Raw genomic sequence first — 12,359 nt, 5'->3', positions numbered from 1 at the left:
CCAACTCACATCACATGGCTAGAGATACTCGCTGCAGGATATTCTGCCTGTACATTGTTAAATACTCCATTTAAGACCTGCTGCAGCTCTTGACATGGAGGCTAAGTGCTATGTAAATACCTTGAGTGACCACTTAAGACTTTGCTGCCCTTGGATCTCCTGCTGACAGAGCTCACAAATGCTTGCCTTTAGCCCTTTACTGGCACACTCCCTTCACTGCTGAACTATGGATATTGCTCCAAACCTCCTGAAGCGTGGGACACGAATGACAGTCTTGTCAGCTCTGGCCAGTTTTTATGAAGCTTGGTGTCCTTCTCAAATCCCAGCTGCAGAAATCAAGAGATTACATCACTGTCCCCGTTTATCACTATTAAAAACAAATGTGTCATTTCTGGCCCTCGGCATGCTTGAAAAATGCCTGAAAACGTGTCTTGAAATCAGTCTCCAAGCTCGGTATCCAGAGGGCCATACAGGAACCAAAAAAGTTTATTTAAAAAAAAAAACAAAACATGAATTGAAGCCAATCTTGTAATTTCTGAGGCTTGGTTCATGACTTTGAATGCCTGAAGTGGGCAGTGTGAAAAGCAGACATAGCAAATGCCCAAGCAAACACACGCTGCTTCCCCATGGATTGAAACAAACAATCTCATTTGATTAACTCTGCTGGAAGTAATATTTTAAGGGGTAACATGATTCCACAAAGATGACATGTTGGCATTTGAAATGAGATGAATATAGTGCCTGTAAAAGTGCAATAATCCTTAATAACTAACCCAAAAGAAGCATCATCCCCAGGGATAAGACGGTAATTCACTCTCCATATTTAATTTGTTTCTAAGCCGCTTTTGAAACAAGACTGCTAAATAGTAAGTTGGCTTGTGATCCCAGGCTTGACTGCTGGACTTATTATAATCACGCCATTGATTCAGCACACATTTCAAACTAAGTCACGGGATACAAAACCAGGTGGGCTAATTCCTTAAGCTCTTTAAGTAAAAGATTGTGAACACGGGGTAAATTTAGAGATAGGAGTCTGTTTACTGCAAGCAACAGGGGAAAGCTAATACTGTCTTCATCGAGTGACTGCAGCTCACTCTTTGAACAGTCTTGTGTCTGAAGATTGTATTTCAAGACATATCTATCCTTCATGAATGCACGGAAGTCTAGGATTTCAGTCTATGTTAAAGGAACAAGTGACGACGATGCACTTAATTAGACTAAATAATCACTGAATCTCCTTGGTGAGATCTTGCAAAAAGAATGGAAAACTCTGGCTTATAACAAAAACTAACCCAACACCACTTCATCTCAGGTACTCACCCTGTTCAAAAAAATAAAATAAAATAAAATACCTCAAGTGTTTTATTTCTTTTTTTCTTAAAAAAAACCCCCATCTTTCATCTACATTTCTGAATAGTTCTCACTGTCATGGTTTTATTCATTAGCTACTGAGGCCAGAATCAGCGCGACAAATGCTGTCAGATTCACGTTTCAGCCATGTTACCGAAACCCTTAGAGAACAGATAAGAGTGTATCGACCACTTCGGGAACAGGAATGTGCAGATAATTCAGGATGTGCATGTTCTGCAAATGTCCTCTGTAGACAACCCTAAACTGGATGATTTCTCTAATGATGCACCTTGGCTACATTTACAATACAGTCTTGTTGAAAAAAAAAAAAATTAGGAATTATTGATTTTTAAGAAAAGGTAGTACCACAGGGAGCTAATGTACAACAGCTACAGTAATGTTTGTCTTAAATGTGCATGGGCAGAGTCCTTAAACTGCTCTTATTGCAAATATCCAAGGCCTGCTCTAAAAATCATAACAGTCTGAACCTTTTAAATGCAAATTTGTCCTATTTATTTGGTCACAACCCAGTGAGTAGAATCCAATAACTCACCAGATTAAAGGATATACAGGATTATATAGCAGAAAGTAATTGCAATTAACTAATATCTGGATGGCATTTAATACACATATGATATTATTTCAATGAAATGAGACAGAATAATATTTACATTGCTATGAGCATCTTCTGTTTATAGAAACGGACTTTACAGTTCAGTAAGGTATGCAGGCGTTATATCAAGAATGAGATGAGACCATTTAAAGTCTTGTGAATTATTGATACAAATTCATTTGTTTTGTTTCATGCACCAGCGCTTCTTGCAGTGGCACCAGAAGAGCAGTGCAGTTTATAACAGGGGAAAAAAAAGAAGAGGAAAGAGCAAATGTGAAATGGTGTAATTTATTCACAATTGCTTTCAAATTCTATCTGAATTGTCTCATTATTATTCACGCACTAGAGGAATGGTCCAAAACATGACAGCATGGGTAAACAGATGTAGAGCTTGGAAAACAGGTAATCTCACTGAAGTATTTGTGGCCATTATTAAACAAATGTTATATTGCTTTTGGGTAAATCTGGTGATTTTATTCAATTTGACATTGTTTTCAAGACAGCAAGATAATATTGGTCGTTTCTAATGCTTTGAAATGAACAAAACAGGTGAAAATTGATAACACATGGAATTATCATGGTTCAACAGTAGCTGGTTAGTTGAACTTCTAGAGAGTTTCATGAGGAATCTGCATACACTTATTAATGTACTTTTACATACAATATAAATGCTTAGAGTGTAGCGGTCCTGTTACAATCTGCTTTCACTGAGTCACTATGCAAGGAGAGATTGTTCTATGAAGAGAAATCTTGGATGAGTATTTGTTTGAGACTAAACAGGAAAACTGAAAGAAAATTCACAGATTTAGTATAGGAATGGTAGATGAGACTACGAAAGCTAATATTTTGAAATAGCCTAAAAACTGCAATAAATTCTGCTGCCTACTGAAATTATTAAGCCAACAATAAACAGGAAGAATGGAATATCAAAACCTCATTGCATAGTGTGTCATTGTTCTTTAATGAGGCATTCCTTCAGCCTTTTACCTCTTAACACCTTTGGTGATCTTACATTATGTACCTGTAAGATATTCAATGTTCTCTTTTAGAGATTAAGCCTATAGGAAGTATGAAATCTTAGGAATGTACTGTGTCAGGTAACGATGCTAGAATTAAGTGTTGAAAAGCTTGGTTCAGGTTCAGAAGATGATTTTGAATGAATAGCTATAACTTCTACTAATTTATTTCAGAAGGGACTTCTCATATATACCCTCAAATATTTAAGACGCTTTGTACTACTTCTCAGGAATCCGTATCTTCTCAAAGTGCTTTTTTGTTTTCACTTGAAGGCAGCATGGACTTAAAACAATACTGCAGGGAATGTACCGTTCCATAAAGCACATAAGGATGGCAGGATCCAGGAGACACAAGGCATAGAAAATTGTCGAAAATGATTAGATGGTACAACACATACTGCTCTTGAGTCATAAGTTCCATTTATGGTGACTTCTACTTCCAATAGATAGGATATTAAAAAAGGCAATAAAAATGAAGTTACATGAATAAACTTCCAGAAATGAGTGGAGTTCCACCAGTGATCGTCTCTGCGCTGGTAGAGGTAGAAGAATGGGGATGTTATGAACAGGGCAGCAGTCACTACAACAAATGAGCCTCAATGCGGAGCCAGTGGAGTCCTTGGCGAACATAACGAACCAGATTGGTCATACTGCTGTGTTGTGTTAAGGGTCCCATCACTGAGTCCAGGTCTACAAAAAATTCTGCAACACACAAGAAACAGAAGTCATTTTTCAGGCGATGGTACAGAAATACCTGCTTTACTATGATTTCCCACTCAGTAGCAGCAGAGCAATCAGTGAGTTCTCAAGACGATGTGCACATGAGCATGTGGTCAGTATGAAAGAATTTAAACAAAGGCAACAATATATTTAAACAGACCAAATTAGATTATCCATGTCAGAAGTCAACCACACTATGGTATGAGCATTCGTCAATAATCTTCCTTTAGCTCTGATGATCGACACTTTCAGTTTGTAGAGCCTAGGTTTGCTGACTGCATGATTTAAGTAGTTGGCAATGAACTGTGGCATTTCGTTTTCCATGTTGTACTCTTTCCTGGGCATGAAGAACTAGACTAGATCCTGCAGAAGACCTTGCTCGCTCTTTCCCCACCCTCCAATTTCTGTTACTGCCATTGCAGCAGTTTGGGCCCTCTGCTCATCCTGCTGCATCTACAGGCCCCAGAGGATGTGTGTGGGATAAGAGAGGAGAAGGAGGAGAGAGGGAATACAGCAGGAAAATAGCACCTAGGACACAGGAATCTATAAAGGGAAAGAAAAGATGGGCAAGGCCCCTGGGACTTGGTGTTGGGGAGGATTAACAGGACGTCACTAAACAGAGAGCCATAGTTAGGAAGCAACACACCAGTTCACTCTATGCCATGAGTTAGATGCTCTCTGGGTGAAAGACTAATCCTGTTACGGCCAACAGACCTTTCCTAATTGCTTTCAATGGAGAACTGGATTGTGTCCTGTGTTCTCCCACAGCTTGTCCTTTTGCTCCCTGAGGCACAGGCATTCCCACATATACAACACTTCTACTATTTTGAGGTGAGTGGGAGCCCGCTCTCAGTTAAAAGCCCCTCAGAGCTCAGATAACAACCAGCAGTCACAACAACCGGTGGCTGAGCCCTTGCATTCTCACCCTATCTAAAACCCAGCGCGCAGCACTCTGCCAGCTAACTCTGTATGGGCTGCAGCTCGGGAAAGCAGATGCCAGGTACAAAATCATTATCAGTACTGTCTTCAGCAAGTAAGTGCTGCTTTGAGGTCTCCTACCCAAGTATTGACAGTCTGACCCTGGTCAGCTTGAGAGCTGCAGCAGTATCACAGCACAAAGTGATTTGGCTGGAGGCAAGCATAATGAAAGCTTAGGGCTATCACCAGTTGCGTTAAGATGCTGCAGCCAGCAGTTACTTTTAATCTTCCTTCCTCTGTCTTTTATTCCCCTCCTCCAGCGTGAAATCAATACATTTAGAAGTGAAATAAAGCACTGTCTTGCTTGTATTCTAGTGATCTCATTCTAGGCTCAAATAAATAACAACTGCTTTAAACACTGAGAGTTCACCTTAAAGCCTAATTTCAGTTCAACATTTCTCGAACAAGCTACAAACACTGAAGCCATTTATTAAATTTATATGTGAAAGAACAGGCCTTTGTCACTACAGAGCTGATGATAGTTTTCTACTGTAAAGTGCTTCTATCTTTGGAAGCTTTAAAAAATTATCTGATTTCGTACAGTCAGCTGAGCGTTTGATCTTACAAACGGTGAACAACTCTCTAGGTGATCCAACACAAACCAGCCCATGGGTTGGATTTGGGAAGTCTGCAGTTCAGCCTGGCCTGCCACAGGTGCAGCGTTTATGACAAACTCCATCTATTCTCCCACACACTCTAAACTTTACCGACCAGGGGAAATTCAACCCGAGGCACACGGCAATACGTTCCCGCTTTCCTTTTCAAACCAGATCAGCTCGGCAGGTCACAGTTCTGCTGTTCTCCCTCTTGCTATGCCTTTTTATTTTAATGGCACATCTTTTGTCAGGCTGACAAGAAAGGCTTCTGTGTCCCGCTCTGAGCCAGCTGGACATGAGTCAAGTCCAAACTGGGAGCGTGCAGGAATACTCAGAGGATCACAAAACCTGAGCTGACAGCCGTGGACAAGGGGAGGCTGCATAGCTCCTATAATGTGGAAGAAATGTCTTGTGTCTGCATGGATATGACACAAGAAACATTTATGACAGCAGCAAGACGCAGACATAAAGGCTGTTAGACACTACAATGATAGGGCCACATTTTTATACCCATCCCTGTTAGCTCATCAGGGACATGTTCTTGGGCAAGACACCTCCCTGTGATTCAGAAGACAACAGAAACAATGAGAGACAACCACAAAAAAAAAAAAGTGAGAAAAAGAAAAAAGTGACTGGATCTGGTTTTTTTTAAAAGAAAATTCTTTTTTATCTTAAATGTGGGTTTCTTTGGGGGTTTGTATTTCTTTGTTTGTTTTTTGAGATCATCCTTATTTCAAGGGGGGAGGGAAAAAGTCTCATTTTTTATGATGAATTGACTGCCCAAACCCCTTAGAGAGAGGCCAAGAGATCTGTCCTTTACCCGGGACTCAAGGCAGGGTCGGGGTCTGGACCTGTCCTGTTTGCTGTCATGGGGCATCTTTTAAGTCAGCCCACATGCCAGTGTACCAGAGCATGGGCACTGCAATGGCCAGTGCAGCTGGCAAAAGTGGATTAGAGATAGCTACGGGGAAAACGGGTGAGTCCTGTCCCAGCCAGCAAGATATAAGTGCTTTGAACGTTGAGTTGCAGGTGACAACTACTAAAATAACTACAGCAAGGTTTCATGAAACGCTGTAATATTTCTCATGTCAAAATGTCTTAAATATATCCTTCTGTAAACAGAATCCATCATGTTATAGGACAAAGACCTGCAGAGTACCACAGCAGTTCTTATATACTTTTTTGTTACACAATGATTTTTTCAAAATGCAGTTTAATTGTGTTTAAGCACGCAACTTTAAATTGAGTATTTAATTAGACATGAGGTATCTTTCCAGACAAAATGTAAAGACAGACATGCTATAATATGTATGCAACTCTGATCTCTCTCCAATGGTTTATAATACTTAAATGAAATTTGAAGTAACACAAACTTTCCATTCCCTGTAACACAGCTGCAGTTTATGAAACAAGATATGAAAGAACAGGATACAACCCTAGACGTCTTGCTCATGTGAGAAATCCTTATTCATGCATCCAGTCCCACTAAAGTCAAAGGGAATGCTCATCTGAATAAAGATTATTCCTATATGGCTTTGCAGAATTGGGTTTATTTGATCATAAATCAAAACGAGAACAAAGAAGAGTGTAGGGGGGAAAAATGCAGAAAGAGAGTCAGCAGGTTTTTTCTCATCAAGCGCTACGACTGATAACAGCAGTGGCTGGGTACATTTTCTGTCTGCTGGCTGAATGCCTGAGCTATTTTGATTCAATACCAAGTAGAACATTTAACAACTGCACAACACACAGGGCTAATTACAAGATTATCGCCATTTCTTTCTCCTATCAGAGCATTCTATGCAGTCCCACTGTAACATCCTGCAGTACATTTGACAGGGAATCACTTTCACATTTTGTGAAAATGGATGCAGCTATGGAAAAAATCCAAAATGACTGCACTGCTACTAAATTAACCAATGTGAACAAAGACAAGAAGCAGTGGGGAGGACTGGACAGAACTTCTATTATTGTTCCTCATCCAGGGATAGATCATTATGACCCACCATTCAGACATAAAACTCTATAAATCTCAAGCTTAGTTTCTCTAAATCAGTGGAAGTTTGCCACTGACATTAATGGGAGTAAGATCAAACTGCATACAGTGAGCACATTTGTCAGGAAAAGTCAGCCATCTGAAATCTTGGTATAATTTAAGAGAATGAGCCAATTCACAATGAGAATATTTCCCAGTTAGGCTCTGCACCTCTAGTGTCAATGCAAGCTTTGTCAATGATTTGTGTAAGCCCAAAGCTGGAATCTGAATAATTACACTATCATGGAAAAGCTCACGGCTGGTCAATAATGGGCCAAATTTGTCCTTTAGTTACATCTCAGCCATTCCACTATACTGGATATAGCCCAGTCACAAACTGCTTTGCCAAAACTTGAGATGACTGGGGTGAAGACTTACACTTTGTTAGGAATAAACAAGCAGATTTGCAATCCAACCATAGGAGAGTCAAGGTCATGGCTTTCAGTGGACATCTTCTAATCGGACTCCCTGCATAAACATAACATCTAATGTTTGCTTATTATCCTAGCTAGCATTTTAATAGCCTTAAACCGGTTGACAGAGCAGTACGAAAATAACCCTGGTGCTCTTTGAGAAGCTGAAACTGTGAACGAATTTGCAGACTCAAAAGCTCTCATCACTTGGGGCTCATGTTCGCTAAATTATTTGCCAGCTGCTCTGCTAACCCCGTGTTCAGCGTGTGTCACACATCCCCCCTCTGTGCTTGACAAGAGAAGATACGCATTGGCTACAGTGACCAGCGAGCAGATTTGGTCTGTTTGCTCAAGCTGTCACAGTTGTGCTCTTCGATGTGGCAGTCCTGGGTCCAATTCCCAACAACGCCTACGAGAACAGAAAGAAAGTTGAAGCTGATGAAGCAAAGGGGACAAGGAAGAAGCCGAGCGGGGCACCTTTGTTCTCCTTAGTCAGCTTGTCAGCCATGTCCCAGTGCTCGTAGCTCCGCAGGACATTGTTGGTGATGTTGACGTGGCTGGCAGCCATGTGGTGGATGCGCTGAGGGATGGTGATGGTCCCCGCAGAGGAGGAGCCGGCAGTGCCCGCGTTGCTTCCGGCAGAGCTGACGGGGGACGGGCTCAGGGACATGGGTGACGGCGTTTCTGTGCTCCTGCGGGAGGTAAACAGAGAGTGAGGCCCCCTCACACACAGCACTTCATTGCCATCCTCGATGCACTTGAAAAATGAACTCTGCACCCCAGTCAGGGGAGAATGTGCAGTAGTATCTCCTGGTTTTACGAGAAAGGAGAGCTTATAAACTGGGAATGATTGAAAATAAAAAGGGATTTAATTCTCCTTACAAATGAACCTGTTATTTAAAAAAAAAAATCTATCATAAAAATAGAGCAATCTTTCAGAGAAAGAAGTATCTCATAGCTGTAACGATTTTTCTACCTGCTGCCAGAAGCTGCGATGGCAGTTAGAAAACACTCAATGTGCAATATTGGCTTATTATCAAAGCATTTTGTGGAAACCACAATGACAGTTTGCTCCAAATACAGCCACTGCAATAAGTAAAGTGCAAGTCTTTAAAGCACCCTGCAGAGCAGTATTAGGAGCTGAGGGTACTGTAGGATTATGAATATCTCTATAGGATTCTTGAAGACTGGCTATGGAGATTTGTTTCTAATTGCCTACAGTTCATCCGCACGGTTCTGTACAGAGCAGTGTTTTAAGTTGCCTACTTAGTGCAGCACTAATGTTCTAATATAGATTTTCCTTTAATTCTAACACCAGCAATTAGGAATCACCCGCTGGCTGCAGGCAGTGCGGAGGTCAGCACAGCAAGCTCGTGTTTAGAGCTGTGCAGCGCTGAACGCTCACGTACAGCGATTCTCTTTGAAAATCTGTTTCAGCGAACGAGACTAAGGGTTCCAAAAATCTCTTCTCTTACCCCAATTTGGAACCACTTACCTAAGCAAATGCATTCGATTTGCTGCGGAATATACTCGACATGCAGGGCCGAGACGCTCCTGGCACGCTCTGCGTGAAGCAAAGACACCCAAACTCTCCGGACGGGGATGTTCCACCCCGCTCTTGACAGGTGGCCACTGATGCCCCACGCTGTGCCACAGCATCGAGCTCACTCAGCCTCACCATGGGCCTGATCCACACCCCAGGCTACAAAGGCTCCTCCTCTTGGCTTTACAAGCCACTCTAGGTGTCCCTGAGCATGAAGTGTGGGCACCAACCTGCTGCACCGTAGGACAGATGGCCACCACGGCACAGCCTCGGGCTGAAAAGCCTTTATGGCAACAGCTTTTGCTGCAGATCTTCCAGCAGTGCCCTGTGCTCAACAACAGGCTCCTGTGATACATTCTTTTTCCAGAGCTAGAGACCCCGTTACTTCAGCAGCTACTAGCTTTTTACACGGCTTATGTGTTATAGTTTAAGCATATCCTACGGCACAAACGTTTTATTTTTAAGTCTCAAAACATCCTGGTTACTTGACACACCACAGTGTCTTTAATGCACAGAAGAGCTGAACTCTACTCAATTAGGTCTGGGAGCAGTTAAAAATCATAAGTATCTGAGGAGACCAGGAGTATTTTGTTAGAGCCACTTACAACAAGCTGACGCACTTCTGCCAAATAAAGCACATTGTTCATTGGATTTACCCTGTTGTGCACAGCCATTATTACTGTGGTGAGTCTATTAAATCTCTCTATTTTGTGCTTTCTGTCGCTAGAGGTGGGAAACATTTCTGTAATGAAACCAGGGAAAATTTGTTTCATTGCCAGCCTGGAACTCAGGCCAAGTTTGTAGAGGTTCACAACCCTTTGAAACAAAAGTGGCCAGAAATTCAGGCAAGCCAAGCTGAGATTTTTGATGGCTTGAGGTCCCAAGCAGACTACGCTTTGTAGCAATGACTGAGTTTCGCTTTGTTTGAAAAAAGATTTAAGAATACCCTGCTGTCTCCCCATTCTGAACCAGGCTGCTGATCCATCTCCAGTGGTGCCATACCCTGACAGTGTTTGGTGTCTCCTCTGTGGTGTGCGACTTCTCTTCCCATCTGGTACAAATTTACAGGGGAATAAGAGGACACGGGAGAGCGAGTAGCTCAGGGGAAGGCAGAGCACATGCTGCCAGTGGCAGCACCAGGCCTGTGATGATCCTTGGGGCCATCAGGAGATACCTGAGATACGCGCAACTCTGAGCCAGCTGGAGAGCTTTTCTTCCGAGACTCCAGACAGAGGGGACAGAAGACCTAAGTGTGGACTGTGGTCTTTGTGTGCTGGGTCACAGGTGTTGGGTGACAGTTATAACAAAGCCTTGTAATATTCAGTTGTTCTTACACATCAAGTGCTTCCTTCTCTGAATAAAAGAGAGAGACGTGCACCTGCAGAGCTTTACTTCCTTATCTCCAAAGTTGGTGGGAGGAGACCGACCAGCTGAGTGTTACGTTAGAAGTGAATTTGACCTGCACACTGGGTTTTGGCTGCCTACGTGGTGGCTGGACCAGAATTTTCTCCTCTAGTCAAAACCCACTGATTCTAAATCCTGGGCACCTAATCAGCACCTTTAAATAGCAAGGGAGATGTCACCACCTGCAGAGCACACACTTCCTAGGGTTCTATTATAGGACGGGAATAAAAGAGTAACTTCCATTTCATGAATTTTTTAGGTATAAGCCACTTCCTTAAGGAACAAAAGAGGTGTAGTGCTCCAGTGGTCTATTTTGGCACTAAAACTTTATGTAAACCTTCTGGTATTTTTATTGCAATACAAGGGTTCACTGACATTTAAATGCCTTGAAAAACTGGCATATATTGAATAATTTAAATTAATAGTTGTTTTTCCAATGTCAAAATATCTTTTCAGTTTCTGTTGAAAGTGATTTTGTATTTCATCACTTTAGTTTGTGTTATAATCTACACTTAAATATCTTTAATATTTTTGTGTATTTTGTGTGTGTTTATATACACACACCCCAAAATATTTTGAATTATCTAAGACAATATTTTCCTTTAAGCAAAATGTTGTCATTTTTGCTGTTGCTCTGATTCAGGACAAAGCCTGTTTTAAAACGTCATTTTTTTGTGTGCCAAATTCCAATTCCTTCTATAGTTTTATTACTTTGTTTCCTTATTTGGTTCCTCAGGAGTGTCTAGTAGTCATTTCTTATGAACCACCAGAAAGAGTCCATTAACAATTACAATTTTCACCTAGAATTCAGCCTACTCACATAAAGAAGGAAAGAAAGGTAAAGTCCTTCACCTTTGCTTTACCTGTATCTGCATGCGTGGCCAGGAGAAAGGAGCAGGAGAAATGTGTCAGGTGGCAACAGACGTTGCACGATGAAGGCAGGGTTGCAGCAGCACTGCACCTTCATTGAACAGCAGATCCTAACTGCATTACCCTGACTCCATATCTGAGGCGAAGGTGTTTTAACGTTAGTATAAACCCACTGATTACTGGTTGACTAAGTGCCTTCACATTTTCACCACTATTACGCCTTCAGTTTTATTAAACAGCACTTACCATATATCAATGAAATATTCATTGGTCTTTCATTACTGAACGAATCATTGAAAAATCATTGCAATGAAGGTTAAGTTTACTTTGGCTTCCTGAAACGACATGGTACTTGCTAGCTAATCAACAGATATTTTTATGGCCTTCATTTGGCTTGAGATGCAAGCTGTCAAAGAATTCAGCACAGGCCCACCATGGCTGATTTTAGACTTAAGGAGGCTTTGCACAAAGGTGAAGGTGTGTTTCAGCTCTTCTTTACCACCCACACTGGATGGCTCACATAGGTACCTGATTTAGCCTAGTGGGAGCCCCTCACTCCCACAAGCCCAAGGCAGCTGTAAGACCAATTCTGCAGTCCAGAAGAACACTTTCTACTTGCTACATATTTGAAACATACCTGCAGCTTCCAAACCACTGAGTCATGGCCTGCCCTTTGCCTTCAGAGGCACCAAAACATTTCCCCCCCCTCTTGGAACCACTTGTTCCCAGACAGAAGTACTCAGCAGAAAATACTCACTTTCCATTGCCACCCCAAGGTGAGGGGGCCTGTGAGGCTTTTGAAGAGTTCTGTAAGTACAAAACCA

General features: G+C 41.8%; 1 protein-coding gene across 1 annotated transcript in view; it reads right to left on the bottom strand.

The window, feature by feature from the left end:
• Positions 1 to 3,415: 3,415 nt before the first annotated feature.
• Positions 3,416 to 12,359, bottom strand: part of AFF2 (ALF transcription elongation factor 2) — a 337,798-nt gene continuing 328,854 nt past the window's right edge. Inside the window, exons 20-22 of the mRNA XM_086619910.1 lie at positions 12,293 to 12,342; positions 8,196 to 8,410; positions 3,416 to 3,681 (exon numbers count right to left, since the gene is read on the bottom strand). Coding sequence (XP_086476036.1) covers positions 3,560 to 3,681; positions 8,196 to 8,410; positions 12,293 to 12,342 — 387 coding nt within the window. The 3' untranslated portion in view covers positions 3,416 to 3,559. The remainder of the gene's footprint in view (positions 3,682 to 8,195; positions 8,411 to 12,292; positions 12,343 to 12,359) is intronic.

The sequence above is a fragment of the Tauraco erythrolophus genome, chromosome 13 (assembly GCF_009769465.1).
Source record: "Tauraco erythrolophus isolate bTauEry1 chromosome 13, bTauEry1.pri, whole genome shotgun sequence".
NCBI classification, from domain to species: Eukaryota; Metazoa; Chordata; class Aves; order Musophagiformes; family Musophagidae; genus Tauraco; species Tauraco erythrolophus.
The sequence above is the reverse complement of the archived record's forward strand: the minus strand, read 5'-3'. Positions and strand labels throughout refer to the sequence as shown.